A 27,092-nucleotide genomic window follows, 5' to 3' on the forward strand; every position below is an offset into this window, starting at 1 on the left:
AAAAAAAAAAAAAAAATTGAGTGGCACAGGCAAATAATTTCTCCTGACAGAATTTCTAATAATGATGAATGAGAGATGTCAGTAATCACTGTATGAAGTCAGTAAAAACAGATTTGGATGAAAAATATCATTTTCTTCTCTTTTTACTATTATCATTAGCTACTATTAATTGAAGTTAGGCTCAGGCTGCTTACTTTATCCATATTATTTCATTTAATCTGCTTAATAATGTCACAAAGAAAGTATAATAACACCCATTTTATATATTTAGAAACTGAGGCTCAAAGAAATTAACTCACCATCTAAGGGCATGAAGTAAATAGCCCTACCCTATTTCTTCAGACGTTCACAAAGGTCTGACTCTGAATGTAGCTTCTGTATCTAAGTTTCTGCCTAATATAGCCAACGCCTAACCCACACTGATATCCAAATATGGTTGTATAATAATGTGTCATTTTCTGTTGGGTTTTTTAACCTACAGAGTTTCAATCTGGCTGCTCCATTTAAGACAGGTTTCCTGGTGTTCCTGTTGCAGGTCATAATACAAACCCACAAAGCAACAGGAAATCAAAATGGGTTAGAAATAAACAACCTTTGACAGAAAACACAGCACCCAAAAGCAGACCTAGTACATGTGAACCGGAAGATAACTCTATAAATAAACCACATTGCTAGATGCTTAACGCGTACCTTTTAACTGCACGGAAGTCAGGAAATTTCAAAGTGGAAGTTCAATAAAGGCACTCCCTTGGGCCCTTTGCCTTAAGGACACACATATTAACACTCAGTTCTACACAGATGACGAATTAAAGTCAAAAAAGAAACTGCTATCTTAGCCCAAGTGTTACTCAACAAAAGTAACCTATACTCAGAAATAATGTGCTGGAAAGTGTCTGGCTCTGGAGGCAGTCTTCAACTTGTGTCTCAGCTCCTCCACTTACTACGTGACCTTGGGTAGGTCATTTAACCCCTCTGAGCTGCGGTTTCTACAACATATCATGGTGCTATTAATGAGCCTTTTAAAAAGATAATAGTAACAATAATAATGACAGCTAACACTTATGTAATGATAACTATGTGCCAGAAACTATTGTAAGTGGTTTACATACATTAACGCATTTGAACCTCACAACGACCATATAATGACTATTATCCTCATTTTACAGATGAGAAAACAGTGATACAGAGAGAGAAATAATTTGCCTAAGATTTGAATTTAAGCAGTCTATACCTCACTGTGCACATAAAGCACTTAGTACAAGCCTGGCATCCAGTAGGTGCACAATAAATTATTATTATAACTATTATATTATTCACACTATCAAAATTTTTTAAAATTATTTGAAGCACACATTCTTCTCCCAAAATTGAGTTTCAAAAACTTGAATTGCCCTGTTCTTCACAGAAGGTGCATTTTAATTTCAGAAAGATCCAGACGATGAAAGCAGTCCTGGTTACTTACTGTCCCAGCAACCCCTCTGAATCCAGCTGTATATTAGTAACACATACATTTTCATAAATGTGCATATGCATGCATACAGGCTCTTGTACTATAAAGAATACTTTCACATCTACTATCTCCTTTGATTCTCACAACAACCAACTCATTTACTACCATCAAGTCAGAACCGACTCATAGCGATCCCTCCTTGGGTTTCTGAGGCAGTATCGCTATGGAAATAGATTGCCCGATCTTCCTCCTGAGGAGTGGCTGGTGGGTTTGCACCGCCAGCCTTCTGGTTAGCAGTCAAATGCCTTAGGCATTATGCCACCAGAGCTCCCCACAACAATCAAAGTAGTGATTAAAACCAAAAAAAAAAAAAAAACCCACTGCCATCAAGTCAATTCCAAATCATAGTGACCTACATGACAAAGAACTTTCCCATAGGGTTTCCAAGGCTGTAAATCTTTATGGAAGCAGACTGCTTCATCTTTCTGCCACAGAGCTGCTTGCGGATTCAAACCACTGACCCTTCAGTTAGCAGCTGAGTGCTTACCACTGGGCCACTAGGGCTCCTTCTCAAAAGTCTATTTAGTTTTTTGCAGCATCTGACCATAAACAGCCAATGGTGGAATGAGAACTTTAACAGGTGAAGAGTTTTTGTCTAGGAGCTAGGAGGTAAGGATTCCAAAAGTTCTATCTCATCACTCCAAAAAATCCCCCTTTTAAGATTCACAACCACCTAGTATTCAAAAAGCACTTGTGACAGTTCCACCACTGACTTAATTGCAACTTGCATGATTTGTGACAAGTCATTTCTCCTACCAATGTTTTGTTTCTTCAACTATAAAGTGACAGGGTCAGACAAGATTTTCACCCTTGCCAACTAGGAAACCACAAAAACCTGGGAAATACAACATAGAACGTGGTGCAAAAGAAAAGACACCAAGCTTAGAAAAAGCCTAACTGTCCTGGTTCCAGCACTTCCCAGCTTCATGCATGACCTTAGGAAAACCAAACTCAATCTCATTTGCAAAATATGCATCACAAAACTATTTGTCAGGTTTATGGGAGGACTGAATGAGGTAAGGACCACAAAGGCACTCTGTCAATGGAAAGGGGCTACTGAAATGACAACTGTTTTTCCACTGGGCAGCACAGGGTACTGGTTAAAAGTCCAAGCTTTGAAGTCAGAGACCTGCATTTGATTTGTGAACTAAGTGAGCTTCATCACTTAGTAGCCACGTGACCCTGCTAAAGTTACCTCTTTGAGCTTCCATTTCATCATCATGGGGAATAAGGCCTATCCCCCATGAGACTGTTCTGAAAATTACATGTTTCTGATAGATAGTGCTCGCCGAATTAAAAAAAAAAAAAAACTCTTAGTAAGCCCCGCCACCACCTCGTGAGCCGCGTTCTGAAGCGACAGTCCCGCCCCCAGCCTTAAAGGTCAAGCAGGACTCGGCTGGAATGGATAGGGGCGAGGGTGCGTCGATCAGCCACCCTGGAGTCCCCCAGAAGTCCCTGAGTAAGGGGTTTCTGGTACCCAGACCCTGCACGTGCCTCGAACTCGTATCGAGGCCACTCACCCGCTATTGACCAGGTTACTAGGGAAATGCTCAAGCTACAGCGGCGACGGCGATGGCGCGGGCGTAGTGACGACACCAGGCGGCGCGGCGGCGCAGGCGTAGTACGTCACGGGTGGCCTGGCTGCAGGCAGTGCTGAGACAGACGTGCGAGAGAGGGCGGTCGGGTCGTGGAGTCGGAACTTGCAGTTGGGGCATGAGCCGAGGGGACGACGTCGAGGCTACGAGGTGAGTCTAACCGTATTATGCCCCAGCACCTCAGCTCTGACACCGCGAGGAGGTCGTAGAAGAGGCCTCCCTAGCAGGACGGCTTTTTAGGCCCCGCCCCGGATTGTCCCGCCGGTGGCCCGGAAATAACAACCCAAGTAATGACCCGTCGCATCTCGGAATTCGTGGCCCCGAGTCGGGAAGCCGGGGTCCCAGGCTTGACCCTCCGTCAGTTTTTGGGAACAAGTGCCTTTGCTTCTCTGGGCTTCGGTTCCTCCAAATGACTTTTCTTGGTTTCCAGGGTTGTTAACTGCTCAGATGGAAGAATGGATGGAAAGGCGTTTTATGAACTCTGTTACCCAAAGGGCTTATCGCCATTGGAAGCCCAAAGGATTTTGATACTCTCATAATATCTCGGTCTTTCGTTACAGTTCACCATTCCTCAAAAACCCTGTGCTTAGCACAAATCTTGTCTTATTTAAACCTCCTAACGACCCATGAAATAGGGATAATTGTACCCACGGTAGGAAAGAAGAAGAAACTGAGTCTTCCAGGTGAAATGGCTTGTTATAGTCATTCATTCGGTAAATATTGAGTCCCAACCATTATACGGGCAATGTAGTAGGTGTTTGGGATAGAATCATAGTCAAGGTTGACAGTCCCCTGCCCACAATGAGCTTAAATTCTAAGGAGGAAATAAAATGTTAAAACAGTAAATATTAATAACTAAATTAGCAAAATGTGGAAAGGAAAAGGGAGCTGTGATGGAGACTAATGGGATTCTACTCTTATCACGTAAAGCTTGTCTGAGGAGAGGACAGTGGAGGGGAGAGTTTATACTTGTCAAGAGTCACATAGTAAGTAGGCCCAGAAGTCAGGGTTTGGATCCATATTTCTCTGGCCTTGTTTCTTGCATCCTTCCCACTGAAACATGATACCTTCCTGTGGTATTAGTAGATGATGGTATTGTTGCTGTTTTCAAACATAAGGCAATTAGAAAGTCTATTATTCAAGTCTCAGCTTAAGGGTCATCTTTAGAGAGGCCTTCCCTGTGCACTTAATCAAAAGTAGCTCAATCCCAATCCCAGGCTCCCTGTGGAGCACTTACCAATAAATATACCTTGTTTGTTTATTGTACTTCTGTTTTGTCCCACTTCTCCCAAATAACAAGCATCCTGAGGGTAGAGACATTGCTTATTCACTGCTGTTCACCCAGTTCCTAGACAGTACCTAAAAAGTAGAAGTTAAGTAGATATTTTTTGAATGAATGATCTCAAAGTAGGAGGAAAGAAAAGCAGGGAAGACAAAATGTTTCTCCTCCCCTGTTTCCACTTCTGGGATTATATGTTCATATCTGTTTCACCTTCCTCTCAGGAGGGCAACTCATTTCTGTGTTGCCAGCGTATAGCCCAGGGTTTCTCAGTACATGGTTGCTTGTCACCTGTTACAGAACAGATTGAATACCTGAATGGGAGAGAAGAAAAGTACCCTCATGTGCTGAGGGTAGGTAAACACGTTCAGCAAATATTTCTAGGGTCTACTGTGTATTAGACCTTCTAGGGTATGCTGAGATGCATAAGAGGTGATGGCTGTGTTCAGTATATTCATCTGTCAGTGTTAAAACAGTTTTCACAGTGCTGATTTCTGAGGCATGTCTGAGCATATAAAAACCCAAAAAAACAAAATCACTGCCATTGAGTAAATCCTGACTCACAACAACCCCCATTGGGTTTCCGAGGCAGTAAATCTTTGTGGGAGTAGATTGGCCAGTCTTCCTTCCATTGACCAGCTGGTAGGTTTGAACCACCAGCCTTCTGGTGAGCAGTCAAATGCCTTAGGCCCTGCACCACCAGAGCTCCTTGTCTGAGCATATAGGACATGTTTTTTCTAGCAGGGAATTGTGGTACAGCATGCCCTCTGCCAAGCCCCTTTACCCTTTAATGTTCTACCATATTACATGTTTGTGGAGTTTTATTTTAAATTCATCATCTCATTTTTGGCTCTCTTAGCAACCTTAAGTTGCTAAGCAGAACAAGGTTCATTATTTAGAGATGAGGAAACTGAAACTTAAAGAGAAGTGGTTTCCAATGGAAATGCCCAATTTTGAAACCAGGCCTTCAGACATCAAGCTTTTTGCTCTTTCTGCTACTGCCTTCATTATAAACTTCGTGCTCCTTTATTGGCTGTGAGATAGGACATTTCAGGAACTAAGGCTAGTAGTAATTTAAGCTAATATTGATTGAATACTTTCTAGGGCCATGTACTGTTGTAAGTACTTTAGTTGTACTAATTCATTGAATCTTCACAACAACTCTGAAGTATTCTTTTCATTTTACAATTGAGGAAACTGAGGCACAGAGCAGTTAAGTAATTTGACCAGGGTTGCAGAGCTAATAAGTGGTGGAACTTGGATAACTAAGGAGAAAGTCTTTTCTTCCTACTCTCTTCCAAAATATTAAACTAATAGCTAATATTTATTGGTTACTTACTGTCATTAGATACAGTGTTCAGTGGTTTTTCATGCACTATCTTTCATCCTCACAAGAACCCTATAAAATAAGAACTATTATTTCCACTTACAGAAATAAACTGAGGCCTAGAAAGTTCAGATAATTTACCAAGTCACACAACCTACTTTTAAACCTAGTTACATCTAACACCAAAACCTATGTATTTAAATTTCTTATACTACATCTTCCCCTTGCTATATCCTTGAGTAAAAGAAGTACACTGCTACTCTTCCCTCTGCCTCCTTTAGTGCCATTAGGATTCTCTTCCTGGTGGTTTCCAAGGCCTATTTTGGGTGACAGTTGTTGAACTAGAGTATCATGTAGTAATAGAGACTTTGGCCTCCTGCCCAGTCAGCCTCTGGCCTGGGAGGAGGAAAATGTTAGTTTTCTAAACACGGGACCACACCCCCTTTCACCTTAAATGGCAGCTTCTGTGTTCTCGCTGCCAGAGGAGCTGTCCCAGGGGAACTGATGCTGGGGCCCTGGTTGTGGTGTAACTGAGGACTTTGAAGGACTGCCCAGAGGGAATGCCCTCCTTGAATAAATGTTTGTTGACTTGAAGTCTCGTGTTCACATGGTGTTGCTCCTGTCTTGCCTGAATGTTCGCATTTCCTTTAGTATTGCATAGAGATTGATGGAAGCAGAAACCAAAACTCTTCCCCTGGAGAATGCATCCATCCTTTCAGAGGGCTCCTTACAGGAAGGACACCGGTTATGGATTGGCAACCTGGACCCCAAAATCACAGAGTAAGTCTATATCACCTTTCTTCATTACATGCAGAATTGGGATGTTTGCAGTGACTGTGTACAGAAGAATTTTCAAAAGGTGTGGGATATATTTTGGCCCTTTTAGTTATATTTTAATTTATCTTTGAAGGGGGCGTGGTGGTGTTACTAGCCTGTGAACTTGTCACATTTCTTGCATTTAGATTCTTGAGAACACAGACTTAGATACCTTTAAACCATGTACTTTTTCCTACTTGCCAAAGATGTTCTCTCATTTCTACTATTTGAATCTTTGTACCCAGTGGTTGTAGGTTAATCTGCCTTGGGCGTACTTTTGCCACCCCCCACCCCCCCACCCCCAGAAAAACAAGCAGAAGACAGCTTGGTCCCTTTGCAAACAGCAGAGAGGTACCTCTTGACTATAATTCACACACAATGTTAAGTATCCATAGAACCATAAAGGTCACAGCTGGAAAGGATCTTAGACATCGTTCCAGTAGTTTTGGTTTTCATTCACACTTTAAGTCTGAAGGCCCCTTACTTAAAGTAAGCAGAAGTTACATACAAAATAAAAGCTCAGAGCTGCTCTGATTAAAGGAGAAAAGAGATGTGCCTAAAACCTTTTGTCAGCTGCCAACCTTTCTTTGGCAATCCCTGGTGAGGCTCTATGGGACTTCTAGGGATCCCGGAGCATACTTGAAAACCGCTGATATGATCCAGCTCTCTTATCCTACAGTTGAGGAAACTGAGGCCTGAGAAGAGGAAGTGCCTTGCCCAGGATTATAAAACTAATTGAATTGTCCTGATTCCCCATTCTTTCCATCACAGCCATGATAATGGAAAGGAATTTCCTAGCAGAGAGAATTGAGAGGTTTTTCCTCACCCTGTTTGTTTGAAGGGGGGCAGGGCGGTTGCTGGGAGCATGGTGGTAAAAGGTAAATGGATCGAGCTGCATAGGGTCACTGCTTAATGCAAGCATGGAGCACATCATTAATCCTAGAAGTTACTCCCTTCACAGTAGAGTTAAAGTCGAGGGGAGAAAAGGCCCCCAAAAAAACCCTGCTCAGTTGAGTCTGAGATGAGAGGAGGGGGATGTAAGATTGGGTTTGGGAGAAAGGAAAAAGGATGTAAACGTACGGATCAAAAGCATGACAGCAAATTTAGTTCCTTGAACCCGCCTCAAGCAGAAACCAGCTGAATGTAGATCCGTGTGAGTCCCTCTAGAAATTATGATGGTATTATTAGTGTTGCCCCCATATCACATGCCTTGATCAGAGGGACCCTGGAATATAGAATGTGTGTTTGTTCCTGTTCTCTTCTATGGCTCATAGCTTTGAAACTAAATGTTTATACTGCCCAACCTTTCAATTAGTGTCTGTTGATCAGAGAAGTTGTTTCCATCATCTGAAACTCAAGTTATGAGGATATGCACCCTAAGTAGTAGTTTCCATTCCCACCTTTGCTTGTCTGAATGGAAATCTAAAGTGTGGAAACAGTGTTCATGTGTTGTCTGCACTTCTCTGTAATGGGACTCGTTCTAATTGTGTCCTGCTGCTCGGTGAGAAGGTTCACATGGGTGTTTGCCACCTAAGTTTATGTCATAAGTTGGAGTATATGAATGTTATCTTCAGTTAGAGCAGTAACAGGAGCACTGGATCAAAATCTCCCCACGGGTAAAGTCTTTACATCAGGCCAAAGGCAGACATCAGGTACTTCAGACCAGGGCCCTGCTGGCTGGAAGAGCTTGTGTCCTCTTGTGGTTTCCCCACCTCTGTCCCTACCAGAGATCACGTTTACTGTTTCTCTTCTGTGAGTTCCTTATCCTAAAACATTTCAAATAAACTAACTTATTTAATAGTAATAAATTGCTTCTTAAAGATAGAACTGCTGATCATAATTTATGGTTTCCATGAAATATTTAGTATTACCTCATTTAATTTGCCTAATTACAGAAAAAAGGAAAAAAAAATTTTTTTGGTAAGCCTAGATAGGCCTTATCTTGTGCAAACGTAGTTTTCCTTCCAGAGTGGATAACTATGCACCTAGAATAAATACTGAAATACAGTCAATCCCAAACATTGAAGGATTCCACGATGTAACTAACAAATGTGAAAAGATGGTACTTGGCTTATAGTCCAGTCCTGACTCACTGCCATCAAGTCGATTCGACTCATAATGACCCCTCCTTGGGTTTCCGAGGTGGTATCACTACAGAAGTAGATTGCCCATTCTTCCTTCTGAGGAGTGACTGTGTGTTTGAACTGCCAGCCTTCTGGTTATCAGTCAAATGCCTTAAGCACTGTGCCACCAGAAACCAGTCCTAGTACGTATAGATGGAATCCAAATCTCTAAATTTCTGATAACTTTTAACAGAAGTTTGCAGAACACCCTCCAGTATCCATAATTAAACTTAGCCTCTCACCCATAAATTGCTACTAGTTCCTGCTGTTTGCCCCTTCAACAGAACCTTCTTATTTCTCTTTCCTATACATATCCCTGCTGCTTACTACCACTTTTCCTAATCTCTTATAAACTGATTTGAATGCCCTTCTTCTACAAGTAGGTTCCTGGGTCGCACAGTTTGCAACCTCAAGGTTGGTGATGCAGACTCATCTAGCAGTGCTGTGGGAGAAAAGCTGGCCATCTGCTTCTATTAAGTTCTACACCCTGTTGAGCACTTCTGCTGTGTAACACAAACGTTCTCTCACCTTTTATTAGAAGGCATGAGTAGTTAGGGAAAAAACCAAACTCATCTGCCATTGAGTCGATTCCGACTCACGGCAACCCTTTAGGTCAGAGTAGAACTGTCCCATAAGGTTTCCAAGGCTGTAAATCCTTTTTTTTTTTTTTTAATGGCTTAGATCATTGGGGATTTTTTCTTTCTTTTTCTAATTGTGATTTGGGTGAAAGTCTACAGAGCAAATTAATTTTCCATTCAACTGTTTGTGTACATTTTCGTTTCATGACATTGATTGCAATCCCCATAATGTAACAACTCTTTTCCCACTTCTTCCCCTGGTTACCTTTTCCCTTAGTCCATCTTTGCTGCGTTCCTGCCCTCTGAGTTATCTCCCTGTGCAAATGCTGCCCCTTTGATCTCCCATGGTTGATTGTTCTAAGGACTGTGCTTACCTGGCGTAATCATTCATCTCATAGGCCTATCTGTTGTTTGGCTGGACGCAATGGGAGTAAGTTTAATTCTAGGCCCAAAGGGCGACTAAAGGCCACAGTCTCAGGGGGGCTTTACCAGTCTCTAACAGACCAGTGAACCTGGTCTGTTTTATGATTTTATCCCTTTCTGAGTGGTTGACAGTGGTAGTGGTAGCTGAGCACCATCTAGTTTTTCTGGACTCGGGCATGTAGGCTGAGGTTTGCATGGTCCACTAGTCCTTTAGACTAATTGTTTCTATGCATCTTTGATTGTCTTTGTTCTTTGCTGAGGATGAGGAGAAATCAATTGTTGCATCTTAGATGGTCACTTGCAAGCTTTTAAGACCCTAGTTGCCACTCACCAAGGTAGGATTTAGAACAGTGTTTCTGTGTAGTGTGGTGTGGTGTAGTGTGGTATGTCAGTTGGTCTGTATGTCTCTCACAACCATGGTCCTAAGCCTGCAGGCCCATCGACTCCCTCCCTCAAGGTGTTTGGCTGTGGCTAAGAAGTTACCATAACTTTGCCCCCTGTTACCTGTGTTCTAGGAGCTCTGGTAGTATAGTGCCTAAGGCACTTGACTGCTAACCAGAAGGCTGGCAATTCAAACCTACCAGCCACTCCTCGGAAGGAAGGTTAGGCAATCTGCTTCTGTGGTGATACTGCCTTGGAAACCCAAGGAGGGATTACTATGAGTTGGGTCCGACTCAACGGCACATAACACCACCACCACCACCACCTCTGTTATATATATACATGGACATTCTTACAGCACATACATATACATAAGGCCGTAAATCTTTATGGAAGCAAACTGCCTCATCTTCCTCCCACAGAGTAGCTTGTGGGTTCAAGCTGCCAACCTTTTGGTTAGCATCCCAAAGCCTTAACTACTACATAACCATAGGTCCTCTGAATGGTTACAAGGGTATATAAAACAACTGCAATTTTTTTACCAAAAAGCTTTTCCACTCAATGTTTTGAAGCTTATTTTATAATTAATTTCTAATCATCCTATGTGTTCATTCATGTCTGTTACTCATTAATCCAGTCCTGCTCAAGTTATTCTAGGATGTCTATTCTCCTCTCAACAGACTATACGTTTCTGACTGACTAACACTCTAATATTCTGCTTGTGGTTAATTTGTCTTCACTTTGTGGTTGTACTACTGACCATTTTAGAGCCACACTAGATGGCAGGATTTTGTGTGACTCATAGATCTTAGCTGTTTGGATTTGCAGGAGTGATGGTGCACTCTTCTTTATGGAGGTAGCAGATTGCAAGCCTGGGTTCTTTCTACTATATTCTGACTCTGAACTACATTTTGTACCTTATACCTGTTACCTGTAAAAGGAGAACATTCAACTAAATGATCTGAACATCTCTCTAGCTTTAACATTGCATGAGTTGGTCCTATTTAAACTTACAACAACCTTATGAGGTGAGTGGAACAGATACTATTTTCCCTGTGTTACAGGAAAAAAAAAAGGCTGAGTGACTTGGCTCAGTTTTCTGACATAGTTAATGGTAGGACTAATTTCCCACCATCTAACCTTAATGCTCTTTGCACAAATATTCTAATAGTCCAAATAATCGAACAGTCATAACGTAGAGTATCTCATTTTAAATTTAAAAATGTAAAGCCTTCTTTAAACTGTTGTAGGACTTATTCCAATTCCTATGGGCTAATTAATACCTCTAAATATCATTACCACTGCCTTTAACAGAGAAGCCAAAAAAGTTAATGGCCTTAGATTTTATCTGTTTTCCACACTGTAATTTCCTCTAAAAGGGTTACTACTAACTTTCCTTTTCAGATGTTGACTGCTGTGAAGAGAGCCAAATTAAGAACCACCGTGTTGTGCGTGGTTTGTAGATACGTAAAGTTGGTTTTATGATGACAGTTAATGTTTTGTGTTTGTCCTGAAATGTGGGGTGGTAGTATTGTGATTCAGTTGGAAAGTTGGATTTTTTAATGGTTATGAATGTGAGCCGTGGAGCCAGGCCAAAGGGATTTCTGTCTACTTTTTCTTTTAGGAAAGTTTAAACATAGCATAGAACATAAAGACCCACCTCATAATGTCTGTAACTTTATAAAGAAAATTTTCCCTAAAACAAATGGTATACTAAAAATAAGTCATCTTAAATGTCATTTTATTGCTTTCCCATTGCCTATATCATCTACATCTGCAAAAGTAGTGCAAATAATAAGTTACCACGAGCCTGTCACCTCACCTTAACTGTTATCAACTCCTAGCCAGTCTTGTTTCTATACCCCAACTAAAAGCGAATCCTTGACATCAAATCATTTCATCTGTAATATTTTAGTATGTTTCTCTAATGGAATGAGTTTCAATCCTTGCTCTACCACTTACTCTGTGATCTTGGGCACATAACTTAACCTGTCTGAGCCTCTGTCTTCTAATCAGTAAATGAAGATATAAAAGTACCTACCTCATAGAATTGTTACAAGGATCAAATTAGGAAATCTGTATAAAACACTTAGTGCTGGGCACATAGTAAACACTCATTAAAAGTTAGCTTTTTTTTCCCCACAACCATTATCATTCCATCATTGGGTGTTAAATGAACACCTGCTATGTATCTAAAATTGTGCTAGCTATTTTGGAAGCCAAGAAGAGATTATCCCTCAAAACTGAGCCCATCTCAGCCCTTTTTGTCTCTGGACGTCCCTGGGTGTAGGTATGTGAAGGACACTGATCCATTTACACTTGGCTCTTTCCTCACAGATTCAGCAAAATATAGTACATGATCCCATCCTTCCTAGTATTTGAAGACCTGTAGACCAATTTCTTTGTTAATGATGCCAGAAGCATTTTAAGAACAACAGGGAAAAAAAGGGGGGGGGGAGTTGTAATGGGTCAGAATAGTTGGAACACTTATATTGAGCAGAAGAAATAACATTTCATTGCTATTAACTCAGAATATAAGCTGAACAAATCCTTTTACTTTTCCTGGCTTCAGTTACTTCATCTAGAAGACAAAGATGGATTAATGACTATCAAGATTTTTCTAAGACTGTCATCTTTTTTTTTTTTTTAACTGTGATGTAGGTGAAAGTTTACAGAGCACTTTCATTTTCCATACAGCAGTTGCTACACATTTTGTTTCATGACATTGACTGCAATCCCCACAATGTAACAACTCTCTTCCCACTTCCTTCCTGTGGTTACCTTTTCCCTGTCCTTCTTTCCTATGCATTCCTGCCCTCTGAGCTCTCTCCCTGTGCAAATACTGCCCTTCTGATCTCCCATCGTTGATTGTTCTAAGGAGTATACCTACCTGGTATAAATGCTCTACCTATATGCCTGTCTACTGTTTAGCTGGAAGCCACAGAAGTGAGTTCAGTTCCAGGCCTGAAAGGTGACTAGGGGCCATAGTCACTGGAGTTTCACCAGTCTCTATTAGACTGGTAAGCCTAGAAAGACTAAGATCTTTTGCTTGTAGTTTTCTGGGAGCAAATCAGACTTGAAGCGAAGAAAAACAGATAAATAAGAGAGAACAAAGCCTGTAGAAATTCTAATAGAAGGAACATTCTAAGTGGAGGGAGAATCATAAATGAAGGTACAAAAGTAAGAATAAGAAATATTATTATAAGTGATCAGAATATTAGGAAGACTCCTCTAACTAGAGGAAGAGTGAAAAGAGTGATTGGGTGGATAAAATACTATCAGATTAAGACAAGGTTGGTCTTTAAAAATTATTCAGACAAGTTCACATTTCACGTAGAAGAGATTCATTATGGGTATTGAACAGGAGATTGACATGAAAGTGATGTTTTAGTGGGAAAATTAGCCATCAGTGTGTAAGACGAGTTGGAGGGACAGGGACTGAAAAATGAAAATTAGCTAGGAGAGACTGCCATAAAGCAGACCTGCCATCAGTGTAACCTGGATGGAAACAGTGAACTTGAAGATCACGGTGTGAGTCTGAGAGATAATGATATAAGACATAGAGATTGAAGAAAGAGAAGAAGGTGATCCTAATATTCTTGCCTGAGAAACTTAGAAGAATCCTGCCTCCCCTGACCAGCGGTGTAGATAGAAGGGAGCACTAGTTTGTGGTGGGGAGGAGGTCAGTGAAGCTTTGACAGTGAGGAGCCGTCCAGGCGAAAATGCCCTTCTTATGGACGTTTGCAGAGATAGATGATCAAGAATGCAAGTGAGAATAAGTGTGTGAGCGTGCGAGAACAGTCCATTAACTTCTGAAGAAATTCTGTTTCTCTCAGCCCTTATCTTTCTTTTGTTATACATGCTGATTTTATACTGCGGTTTGTATGAAACAGCCTTTGCTTAAATTTTTACTTAAGCAGCCTTTGCTTAAATTTTAAACACAGACCATTTAATAAAATATATAATACCCAGCAGCATAGAACATAAGACCCACCTCATAATTTCTATGTATTATAAAGAAAATTTTCCCTAAAACAAACTGTGCACTAAAAATAAGTAATCTTAAATGTCATTTTGGAGCTCTGGTAGCGTAGTGCCTAAGGCACTTGACTGCTAACCAGAAGGCTGGTGGTTCAAATCCACTGCCGCTCCTCGGAAGGAGGGTTGGGCAATCAACTTCTGTAGTGATACTGCCTCAGAAACCCAAGGAGGGGTCGCTATGAGTCAGGTCTGACTCGACAGCACATAACAACAACAACAGTCATTTTATTGGTTTCCTATTGTCTACATCTCCAACTAAAATTTCCTAACTAAGCACAAAATATCCTTCATAACTTCTTCCTTGCCTGCCTGTTCAGCCTCATCTCTTACTACCTTCCCCCCACTCATCCAGTGAATCAATCCCTTTTTCACCTTTATGTCTTCGCACGATGTTCTCTCACACTGACATACTCTGCTCAGCTATTCTTTCACAAAGCCTTCCCCAACCACTGGCTTCCTACACAATTAGACCTCTTCCATCTATGTGCTCATGTGCATGCCTCTATGTGTAATTGGTAATCAATTTGTAATTGATTACACTTCTCTCCTAATTAAAATGTGAGCTCTTTGAAGGCAGGGTCCTTGTAGTTTTATTCATCTGGATAGTCCATGTGCCAACTGTATAGTTCTTGACACACAGGAGGTGTCTCTTTTAACCTTTCTATGAGTAAATTAAGAGCTCTGGTAGCGTAGTACCTACGGCACTTGACTGCTAACCAGAAGGTTGGTGGTTCAAACCCACCAGCCATACCTCGGAAGGAAGGTTGGGCAATCTACTTCCGTAGTGATACTGCCTCGGAAACCCAAGGAGGGGTCACTATGAGTTGCATCCAACTCAATGGCACATAACAACAACATGAGTAATTTATTTCTTAGCTATTTTAAAGACCCATTACAGTAAGTACTGATTAAGTTGCAGAAATATGTATGGGACTAGTGTTGTGAATTCTCTACCTCCCAGAGGCTATGGGCTCCACATTTCATTAGTGCAGCAAGCCTCTGATGAGTGGTGAGCTCTCCCATACTCCAGCAGCAGATAAAAGTGCTTGCAGATGTGAAAGCAAGAGCCTTCAGACTGGTTTCACTATCAGAGTTTACAGTCCCCATCTCCAGGAAGCAAAATAGTAAACATTTCATTCCTTTTGTTTCGGTGTTCCGATAATTTCGAGAAATTATCAAACAAGAAAAGAAATCCTGGAGAAGTTGAAAGACACAGACCGAAGCAGATGTTCCTGGAATTTTAAGGTCGCACTTCTTAGGCAGAATGTGTTTGTTAGCTTTTCAAAGAATAATCTGTCGGCCTGTTTTTTTTCTGAGTGAATTAAAACTCATTTCCTAGGAAATGCCAATCTCCTTACCTTCCTGCTATTAAGCAGAATGGAGCTAATGAAAAGATGACCAGCCCACAGAAGCCCTTAAGATTGTTGTTGTTTTTGTTTTTTAAGGAAAAAAACACAAAATGATTTTGACCCACCGTTCTGTGGCAGTTGGCTCTGTGTTACGGTTTGAATGAGTGCTGTAAGTGGAAGGTGCAGCTGTGAATTAAAGAACCTGGAGGAGAGACTATTCTAGCCCCTCTGTGTGTGTGTTGGAGAGAGACCTTACTGTAGGCCTCGTCAAAAAATCCAGTAAAGCCAGAAATTTTCACTTCCTCTGTCCCCCTTTTCCCTGAACACAGACAGCTCCCACACTCTTACTAGCAGTCATGGTCTCCTGATGGGAGCTGACAATTTCAAAAGTAGGGGTCACATTTGTTTTCGCTTTCAAAACAGGTCCAAAGACCAGATTAATATCCACAGTATGCCTTAGGATCCTGTGTCCTGCCCCAGTACTAGACCTGCATTATGTCTTCCTTGCTCCACTGGTGTCAGACACCTGATCGAGGATAATGGGCTTGCTTGTTGATGTGCATTAGTATCAAATTCATTATAACTTATGATGCATTTCATATCTTTTTGCCTCCCAAAGGAGATTCTCACTCAAAAATCAAATCTGGATGAGTTTCTCTTAGAAAACAATGTGAATATAAATGTGGCTGTAACGACAACTTTACCGACTCCCTGTGGGGTAGAATTCCCAGTAATAACAGATTTAGCATGTGGGCTGATACCTTTTTAGTATCACAGGGACAGCATTGTTTAGAGAAAGCCTTGACTCCATTTGAATAGCACAGAGGATGCCAGGAGGAAGGCCAAAGGAAAAGGAAACGGGAGAGCTGTTGGTTTGTCTCACCCTTACATCAGATGACAGGAAGTCGGAATTGAGATTGGCCACAGCAACCTGTTAAGGCCACATCTGTTTGAATAACTGAAAAGCTCTATAGAAACCAAGTAAGTTTGAGAGTAAGGAATCTAAGAAGAGGATACGGGGTAGAGTGGCAAGCAAGATTTTGGGGTGAACATCTTCCTTGCCCATCTACATTCTTTATTTGACCATCCCCCAGCATATAACTGTATCAAGGCAACTGGAGTTGGCTAATTACCCACAGCTGGATAATTTATAAGAGCTTTGGTGGTATAGTGGTTAAGGTATTTGGCTGCTAACCAAAAAGGTCAGTAGTTCGAACCCACCAGCTGCTCTGAGAAGAAAGATGGAGCAATCTGTTTCGTGTAGATTTATAGCCTTGGAAACCCAGTGGGGGGTCACTATGAGTCAAAATCTACTTGATGGCTGTGAATTTGGGATAATTTATAGGAACTGGCCAGGTTCCCTTCCCCTGTGTGAGACCAGCCTCACTCACGTTGGGGTTCCACATTGTCCTAATTTCCATTCATGTCAGGGATTGACACTCGAGCAGTTACAGAAGTGCCACTGCTGTGGTTTGGCTTTTGGCAGAATTTCTCACAAGTGCAATTTGGGTATACTGATCAGCTTTAAAATCTAATAGGGAAGTCTGCCAGTGTTGGTTGTGCTGTTTGTTTGGATGGCTATGTGTGTATTTGTTACTTTGTTTCTTTTTAAGGTAGGGTAGGCTTTGGCTTTTGGAGTGTGAATGTGTGTTTCTGCTGGAGTTATAGCTATTTATTCATAAATATTATTGCATTGCCAAGAAATTAAATAAATTTGACACTATTTTTGAGCTTTTCTCCAAAAGAAAAACAAATGATGCTTGTGGGCCAGACGGCTGTTTATTAGGTTTGGTTTTGGGTTGGGTATTTTTGTGTTAGACAGACACAGAGCCATGACAATTCCAGGTCCCATTCCAAATAGAGGCAAACAACTCTGTTTGCCAAATAAACTGACACAACAGTTTGGAGGAAGGGGCGGTGGGGTAAGCATGAGATTTTATCCCTGGAATAGATTATTCCTTGCTTTCATCTTGCCACTGCAGGCTAAGTAACCAAGAATATTCCCATAATGCTCTCGTGGCTCTTCTTTTTCCACAGATACCACCTCCTCAAGCTCCTCCAGAAATTTGGCAAAGTAAAGCAGTTTGACTTCCTCTTCCACAAGTCAGGTGCTTTGGAGGGACAACCTCGGGGTTACTGTTTTGTTAACTTTGAAACTAAACAGGTAATTGAGCTTCTTCCCCCTTTTCATAGTACTTACCCAATTATATCATAGTAGTTTGTGCATCTGTCTTTACTAGAGTATCAGTTCCTTGTGGGCAGGAGCTGTGTCTGGTCTCCGTATGCCTAGCACTGAGTGAGTGCTAAAGTACGTCCTCAGTAACCAGATTGTTGAATATTGATTATCTTTCAAAATGTACCTCCCTAGGCTCGAAGGCTAAGTCGCTGACCTACTTTTCTGATCAGATGCTTTGGGACGCCCATATTAAGTACATGGACATCCTCCTCCCTGTTCTGTTTTGTTTGTTCCTTTAGTGGCTGGCCAACAAAACCTCCTTTTCTTTTAGTAGTTCTTCCCTGTGGTGCGGAAGCACTGTCTGTGGTGAACCACCCACAAACTCTATTTTATTTTGATTTCTTAAAAATGTCCCCTTCTCAGTGCCTCAGAGCAAATGTGTACAGATTTGAATGTATGTAGAGGAAGAGAGCATTTAGCTTCAACAGTGGCAATATACATGTGTCGTCTTACATTGATGTTACAGGCCTTGGTATGGCTGTGCCGTGCTAAAGAAATGAAATTTGAATGTAATGTAGAGCTACTGCTTAGTACTCTCTAACTTCATCAGTCATTGGTAAGAACATTGTGTAGTTAGTTTTTACTTATTTTCATTGTTAGCAATAATTTTTATTTGAATGCTTTTATTATAAAAGTCATGCATTTATTATAGATAAAAATATAAATACCAAAGGAGAAGAAAATTTAAGTCATTTATCAGCTCAATACCCAGAAATAATTGCTGTTTGTATTTAGTTGTATAGCTTTCCAGTGCCATTCAGATTCACCCACACGCACCACACATGAAGAGTTTGTGACATCATACTAAAAATAAGATCATACTATGAGAGCTCTAGGAGCTCTGGTGGCGTAGTGCCTAAGGCACTTGACTGCTAACCAGAAGGCTGGCGGTTCAAACCCACCATCCACTCCTCGGAAGGAAGATTGGGCAATCTACTTCTGTAGTGATACTGCCTCAGAAACCCAAGGAGGGGTCACTATAAGTTGAATCAATTCAAGGCAGTGAGTTTGGTTTTTTGGTTTTTTTAAAATCATGTTTTATCTAAGAGGCCTCATGGCATAGTGGTTAAGTGCTCAGCTACTAACTAAAAGTTGGCATTTCAAACTCAGCAGCCACTCACTCCATGAGAGAAAGCCATGGCTATCTGCTTCTATAAAGATTACAGCTTTGGAAACCCTGTGAAGGAGGCAGTTCTACTCTGTTCTATAGGGTCACTCACTATGAGTCAGAATTGACTGAACAGCAATGAGTATCATGTTTTGTCATTCATATATGTTAAATTTTTCTCTGTCTTCTAATACTCATCAAGATAACATTGGGTAACATGATACTCTGGTTTCCATTTATGTAACAACTCATTTTTCTGTATCCTTACTATTTGTGTGTTTTATTATACATAGCTTAGACCTCAAAGTAATCAGCTTCATTTTTGATCATAGCGTAGTATTTCATTGTGTAAGTAGACAATAAGTTATTTGGCTAATTCCCAATTGTTAGCTATTTAGATTGTCTCCAATGATTCCCTAGTGTAAACAGCACAGTGGTGAATATCTCTGTAGCTGTAACTCTGTGCTTATCACTACATTTATGGCAGTGGAATGGTGTGGTCAAAGACTGTGCATATTTCTTGTTAATACAGTTACCAGTTACCTTCCAGAAATGATGTACCAGTATATCCTGAGATTGTTTGAGAGCATCAACTGTCTATCAGTGCTAGGTGTTTTTATTCCCTCTCATTTTTGTAAATGTTAAAACAGTAAGTGATACATTATTACTCTAGTTGTTCAAGGTTTTTCAAGGAAACGGAAAGAATTCTCTTATAGGATTAGCATTTGTAAACATTTTTCCCTAATGATACAGTGTGATGAGGATTCTTGAGGACAACTAAAAGCAGTGGTCATGTTGGAGATGGATGTTAGTTTAAAAACACTGGACTGTAAATCACAAAGCTTAGCTTTTATTTCTGCCTTTTTTATTTATTAAATTTGGATAAATCTCTTACCCTCTTTTGACCTCAGTTTTCATCAGAAAATGAACTTTGAAACATTTATCCCCTGCTGGCATCTGATTACTGCTGATGCTACAGAATTAATAGAGAGTTCCATGGACGTTCTGATTCACCAAATGAAACTTAAATGAATAGAATGTCTCTCATACATCCCTCTACCTTTCTGTGTTATCATGAGGCAAGAGTGCCAGTGTCTGTCCAGTGCCTGACATGTGAGGGGTACTCAGTAAATATTTGTTGGATATCATGCTGGCAAGCTCTAAAGTAATAGAAGAATCAGCGGCAGAACCAGATAGGACCACCTGCTGGTATGGCATTCCAGCCTCACCTAGACTGCCCCTGCCCTCTAGGACTTCTCTCTTCTGTTCCTACAGGACTTCTTCACTCCCAGTGAACATGGCTGAATGCCTTGTGGACATAAATGGGGCATAGAAGATTTGGCAGGATAGGAAAGTACAGCCAGATTTCCTGAGAATGACTTAGAGTTCCTATTATCCATGTTCAGGAATTCTTTTCAACCTTGTTGCTCCTATATCTGATGAAGGAAGAGTTAGAGAACTTTTGTTTCTAAAAACCAGATGTTAGATTGACTCACACAGATACCTTCTTCTTAGTCTCTTTGACTCACTCCTTTTTCCTGCCTGTTCTTCCTCACTCCCATATCCTTTTAAGCCATTACTGTTTCTCACTTTGGACCCAGGGAGTAAGCCCTAGTCTAGGATATAGTTCCAGGGCCCCTGAGGAGAGTATATCACTTGACGTAGTAGATGCTACCCTCACTAGCAGAAACATGTAGAAAGGAATCACCTAATAAGAATGATAATATAAGCTAACATTTCTTAGGTCCTCACCATCCACTCTTTTTATGTGCTCTTTGAATCTTCACAACAACCAGTGGGTTCTTTTTGAATTCTCACAACAACCAACAAGTGGTATTACTTGTATTTTACAGGTGAAAAAAGTTGTAATATTCAGAGAGATTAAGTAACTTGCCAAACATCATGCTGCCAGCAAGAGACAGCCAGGATTTGAATTCTCGTTTGATTGACTTCAGAAAGCACATACCCTTTTTGTCATTCTGACTTTTTTATTGTAAACCCTTTCCCAGTTATTTACCAAAAACAGTTTGGTTAGAAACTCAACCATCAAAGGTAGTGAAACCCTATGAGAATAGCCACACTTAGTTAGGTATTTGAGCGTTAACTAACATTAGTCCCCTCTCCTGGACAGGAAGCGGAACAAGCCATCCAGTGTCTCAATGGCAAGTTGGCTTTATCTAAGAAGCTGGTGGTGCGATGGGCTCATGCGCAAGTAAAGGTACGTGAACAAGGCTGGAGCAACAGCACCAAGCCTCATCCCGAGTGGGTTTCCTGAGAGACAGCTGTCCACTTGCCCATCTGTGTCCTGGCCTCTTCACATCTGGAACAGTCATACTTTGATTTTACCATGTGTGTTGCCAGATTTTTCTTCTGAGAAACATCTCAGGAGGGATTAAGTTCCTTCGTTGTTTCTTTCCACATGCCCGCAGATCCTGCTTTTGATTGAGTTTTCCATGTGGCTGATGTGTATACTCAGACCTCTATCATTTTTTTAGTGGGGGTTGTTCTTTGGAGGGAAAAAAATGTATTTTTTAAATTAGTTGCTTTAGGCATTATTAGACTTTTTTCAGCCTCCTCACTCTGTGGAGAGTTTGAATGTGTTTATTCTAAATGCTTGAGAAATGGGTGTTTTGTATGAGTGTTAAAGCACTGGCATCTCCTTAGTCCAGTTTGAGAGTTGTTAGGGCGTGGGTTGGTAGGACTTGGCACTGCCTATATTGTCTCCAAGCCCTGAAAAGTGGCAAACTCTCTTGCTCATCCTGTAGCTAGTCCCTTGGGAGAATGCACTAGAAATGTGGAGACAGTTTTTTTTTTTTTTTTTTTTTTAAGGGAGGCATCACCTGCTATTGCAGCTAGCATGGAGGTAGTGAAGTGTATGAGACAGAGCTATGCTAAGAGTTGATTCTCTTCTTTCTGCAGTGGGGTCTTGACAAAGCCACCTGTGAAAAGATGTGTGACAGTAAAAAGTTGAACCTTCAGTCTTTAGCTGTGTGAGCATGGTATTTAATCAGAGATTCTACTCCTTACCCAACAAACTTCCCAATAAAGAGTGAGTCACAGAAGTTAGTCAGACATTTGAGCTAAGTGTCCAACCTGAAAAACAAAGCTCAGGCACTGTGGATTCTTATGAGTATTTCAGGTAATGACAGAGCCTTCTCAATTTCTAGGATATATTACCTTAAAAATAGAAACAACAAGGAGAATTTCCAAATACTTCTTTGCTTAAAAGAAAATCAAGTCTCATTTGCCAGACTGGCTGTCATTTTCTCATTCTGCATCTCATTGAAAGGGCACAGAAGGGAGCCATCCTTCGTTCCCGTCTTTCATTTGAGACTCTCTGGGTGCACAATTCTCTTCTCCTACAAGTTTCCTTGGATCAGAGGCTTCTGATCACTCTTTTATATTAACTTTTTACAAAAAGTATGTAATTATCAGACATCAAATTAAATTACTCATTTACTGTGAAATTTTTCTAGATCAGTGGCTAGAAGTTGGTACTGTCTTTTCTTTTCCATTCTTGCCTGTTAAGAGTTGAATATTATGCTTGGTACTTTGCAAAATCTAGCAGAATTTGAAAGCATTTAAAATAAAACGAATATCATAAGAAGTGATATGTGACGATGAAAATAAGAATATAAGAGGTTAATCCCGCTGTGTACCTGTACCATCTATAAGTTCGGAAGTTGAAATTCTTTCCCTACCAAATAAGGAAGACCAAGGGCTACATGAGAAACTTCTCAACTTTTTTTCCACACTTAACAACTTTTAGGCCAAGGCTATGTGGAGTTTTACATTAATTCACAATGCAGAACAGTCCTAAAATTGTGTAGAAATATGCTGATGATGCCCTGGTGGGGTCGGTGCTGCTGAACCTGTGTGGGACGACAGTACAGAGCTTGGTTTTGCTCGGGTGACGTCATTTCCCTTTTTCTTCCCTTCAGAGATACGATCATAACAAAAATGATAAGATCCTTCCGATCAGCCTTGAGCCATCATCCAGCACCGAGCCCGCTCAGTCTAACCTAAGGTAAGGTGGAGTTCTGTAGGGAGACACACACAGTTATTGTAGAGCTTGAGTCATTTCTTTATTCCGAGTCTTCATTCATGTCCCAGTAATTCTTCACACTCTGAATTCAGAAGAAAATCTGCAAACTTTTGACATATTAAGAGGTATGTTCAGTTACTCTACAGAACATAATACATATTTCTTCTCCTATCCTCCACAAGATGATATACTCTGTTACAGAATTCAGAAAATGTTAGATGTACCAGGCATTGTACTTTGCACTGGGAATACAATGGTAATAAACACCTTTACCCTAAAATCAAGCATTTTAATAAGGCTTTGGGTCTCTTTGGTGTTTGTCATTATATACTCATTCTTTCCCAACTAGGAGTTACCCTTATGCAGAATTTTAGTTTGCAGAAGCTTAATTCTGTGTACCGCTTAGGCAACTATAACAGTTTGGTTCCTGTATGGACAGATTGTCAGTTTTTTGGGGGTTAATTCAAAACAGAAGGAACTAAGGGTTTGATAGAGAAAGACAGAGGTTCAGCAAATGATTGGGCACAGGCAGAGATTTTTTTCATTGTAGCCTGGGGAGAAATTTTAATAGTATCAATAATGACTTATTAGCTAGGCTTTATTGCACATACTCTGAGGCAGCAGTGTGTTAAACACTTTATATGAAATATGTCATTTGATTCTCATAATTCTAGTGGACATACTGTGACGTTCATTTTATACATGCAGAAACAAAAGCTTACAGAGGTAAACTATCTTACACAAGATCATGCAAATAGAAGAATTGGGATTCAAAACCAGGTCTATTAGACCTCAGAATTCCGTCTTTTACTTCCTACTACAAAGAAACACCAGGCTGTTCTAAAGCCTGTTCCAGGGAGGTGAGGGAGCATCAGAGGCACGCAAGTGCCAGAAAGCAGCACTCTGATAAAGTCAGGAAGGTGATGCCGATTTGGATGGAGGACCAGAAAAGTACCTTTGTTGTATATTATGTGCAGCAAAGTAAAAGAGGTTTATAAACATCTCTTTAAACAGGCTAGTTCCTAGGTGGCCCAAATGGTTCGTGCCCAACTACTGACCTAAAGGTTGACCATTTGAACCCACCCAGCTGAACTGTGGGAGAAGTGGGATAAAGGCCTGGTGATCTGCTCCCTAAAGTTACAGCCAAGGAAACCCCATGGGGCAGTTGTGCTCTGCACCACACGGGTCACCATGAGTCATAATTGACTACACGAAGGATTTGGTTTTCTGTCTTTTTTTTTTCTTTTTGAAACTGCAGGGAAAGGTGGTCCTAAAATCTTTTCAGGTGAGTCAGGAATGATAAAACTGGTCAATTGAAATTAATTTTGTAGTTACTAATTTAAGTTAAATGCCCTTGATTTAGGAGCTCTGGTAGCATAGTGCCTAAGGCACTTGACTGCTAACCAGAAGGCTGGCGGTTCAAACCCACCAGCCAGTCCTCGGAAGAAAGGTTGGGCAATCCTACTTCTGTAGTGATACTGCCTCGGAAACCCAAGGAGGGGTCGCTATGAGTCAGGGGCAACTCGACGGCAAACAACAACAACAAGCCCTTGATTTTTCGTAACTTTGTGCTGCCTCTGTTGTTTTGTGCTCCCAGAAATAAAAAAAGAAAAGAAAAATTATAATGACTTTCATGAATTCACTGGGACCTTATAGCCACTGTTCTTTTTTCCACATAGGATTTGAACTTCCTTGGTCATAGATTAATCTCCATGAAGTTTTCATAAATATTATAACTAACAGGAAGTAATGGTTGCACTTATGTTTCTTGGTCTTCATGTTATAATTAACATGTCTGTAGTTTTTATTAAGGTGCTCTGGTGGCACTGTAGTTAAAGCATTGAGCTGCTAACCAAAAGGCTGGTGTTTCAAACCCACAGAGACACCAGCTGCTCTGTAGGAGAAAGATGGGGTAGCCTGCTTCCATAAAGATTTACAGCCTTGGAAACCCTCTGTGGCATTTCTCCTCTGTCCTAGAGATATAGGGTCACTAGGGGTCAGAATCAACTTGAGGCAGTGGGTTTGGTTTTGGTTAGTTTTTTATTATAGATGTTTTCCAAGTAGTCTAGTGTCTTTTATTTATTTTTTAATCCAGAGAGCCTCAGCTTCCATTTTTCTATTAACATCTATGCCTAATTGTGACCCACAGAATGGATGGCTGCCCCATTAAATGGAAGAGATGATGGAATACATGTCAGTAATAGTTCAGTGTTCTTTTTATTATAAATTAGTTTTCTAGTTTCTTGGCTGTGTATAATTATGGACATGTTCAGTAGATATATCCCTTCTCTGAGGGTCTCTGAAAGGCCATGTATACACTCCCTTACCACGTATACATTCTCTTCCCTGACTGTAGACCACTGACAGTCATCAAGAACAAAAAATAAAGGGAACAGGGGCCAGAAAAGCCCACTGCTTGAGTGCTTTGGAGTCTGGCGCAGGGATAGCAGTGTCCCTGATCAGAAGGGAATTCTTACAGCTTCTGCGGTTACTCTTCACGCTTTCTCTCTAAGAAAGGGCTGCTCCGCTCCCAGCCTGATGGAGAGGAAAAAGCAAGGGCTGATGAACAAACTGGGATTGAATCCCGGCTCTGCAGCTTGTTAGCTGTGTGGACCTTGGGTAAATCATCATCTTTGCATTTGTTTATCTATAAAATATGGATGATTAGAACACTTCTCCCTTATTACAGGGGTTACCAACAATATAAGTAAAATGCTGGGCATAGTGCCTGGCTCGTTGTACACATTCTGTAAATGATAGCCTTTGTTAACATATTTGTTAGTAAAAAGAGACTTTATAGGATTTGCAGAATGTCTCCCCTCCACCCATTATTATTCAGTGATTTAAAAGGTAGTGCGGTGTAATGGATGATAGCATGGAACTGGGAGTCAGCTTGTATTCAGATCTCAGCTTTACCACTTACTAGCTGTGTAACATTGGGCCGTTTAATCTTTCTGTACCTCAGTTTCTTCAACTGCAAAATGAGGAAAATTACCTACTATATAATGTTGTTTTCAACCCTATAAGAATGATTTTTGAGTACCCTACTGTCTGACAGACAAGCACTAAGCTGCTAAACAGTTTTATGTCTGAGGATTAAATGTAACAATGTATGAAGTACTCATAACAGTGTCTAGGCTTATAGTTAAAACTTAGTAGATGGTTCAAACTTTATCTCTTTTATAAAATGAGAGCATTAGTTATCTGTCTTCTCTTTTATACAAAACGTTTGGACATTCATGTTTGAGTTGCTTCTCTGATATGCATAAGAAACACAAGGGAGTGGAAATACGCAAGCATTTTCTCCATGTGCCCGAGCCACTCTGATCTTCCACTGTCCTTTTTCTAGCGTCACTGCAAAGATAAAAGCTATTGAAGCAAAGTTGAAAATGATGGCCGAGAATCCTGATGCAGAGTATCCAGCCGCACCTGTTTATTCCTACTTTAAGCCGTCAGATAAAAAAAGGACTACTCCTTATTCTAGAACAGCTTGGAAATCTCGAAGATGATGGTTATGAATTGCTTACCGTAGCAGCAAAAGCAAATTGATCTCCACACCTGAAATCCTCTGCCTTTGTACTTTGTAGATGTGAATCCAACAGAGCACAGTCACGTGTGAGAGTTTGGTGTTACAACATTTTTTAATCTTCTTATGGATGTTTCTTCCTTGAAGTATGTGTGGAATTGAGCACCATCCAGAATAAATAGGATTGTATCCAAAACTGTGATTTGAACACTGGGATGTTCTTGTTGGCTGGTTTGTTTGGCTTTGTAACCCAGAAAGGTTATATAGTATGCCAGCGAGAAAAGAAAACATAGAAAGTGTTATTATTTAAATTAAGACACTAAATTTACTAATATGTTTCTTAAAAAAAGAAAAATAGATCATTTTTCTGTGCTCTAATGTCTTTAGAACATAAAGGAAGAGAGACAGGGAGGGAAGTGAGAGACAAATTTTAAATCATGTTCCGAACTATTGTTCCAGAATTTACTATGGAAATCCCTCCAAAAAAAGAACATTCTTGGCAAAAAGGAGCTGGTTCTTTGAGCAGATATGGTAATCTGTTTAACAATCATGCTTATTGTTTCAAAATCCCAATTAGGAAAATATGATATGTATCTTGAAATTGTTGCATTGACAAAGCTGTCAAATCAGATTTAGCATTTTATACCACAATGGAAGTTCCATTTGGAAATCAAACTTTTATTCTATAGTGATCTTTTTTTTTAAGCTAAATAATCCTCCTTTCTATAATACCAAATGTTGTTATTAATGTGGGA

At 40.5% G+C, this 27,092-nt stretch overlaps 2 protein-coding genes across 2 annotated transcripts in view; one reads left to right on the plus strand and one right to left on the minus strand.

Annotated features, from left to right (window-relative positions):
- The window catches only part of MRRF (mitochondrial ribosome recycling factor), a 65,330-nt gene extending 62,280 nt beyond the window's left edge, over positions 1-3,050 (minus strand). Inside the window, exon 1 of the mRNA XM_007936746.2 lies at positions 3,031-3,050. The gene's annotated coding sequence lies outside the window, so the exon portion shown is untranslated. The remainder of the gene's footprint in view (positions 1-3,030) is intronic.
- A 3,328-nt stretch (positions 3,051-6,378) lies between these two features.
- RBM18 (RNA binding motif protein 18) lies at positions 6,379-26,320 on the plus strand. Its single transcript, XM_007936640.2, has 5 exons — positions 6,379-6,491; positions 17,460-17,586; positions 20,898-20,984; positions 22,708-22,793; positions 26,161-26,320. The coding sequence occupies exons 1-5, from the start codon at positions 6,379-6,381 to the stop codon at positions 26,318-26,320; spliced, it is 573 nt and encodes a 190-aa protein (XP_007934831.1).
- Positions 26,321-27,092: the final 772 nt, after the last annotated feature.

The sequence above is a fragment of the Orycteropus afer genome, unplaced genomic scaffold (assembly GCF_000298275.1).
Source record: "Orycteropus afer afer isolate SDZICR_OR568_19922 unplaced genomic scaffold, OryAfe1.0 scaffold00037, whole genome shotgun sequence".
In the NCBI taxonomy this organism is placed as follows: Eukaryota; Metazoa; Chordata; class Mammalia; order Tubulidentata; family Orycteropodidae; genus Orycteropus; species Orycteropus afer.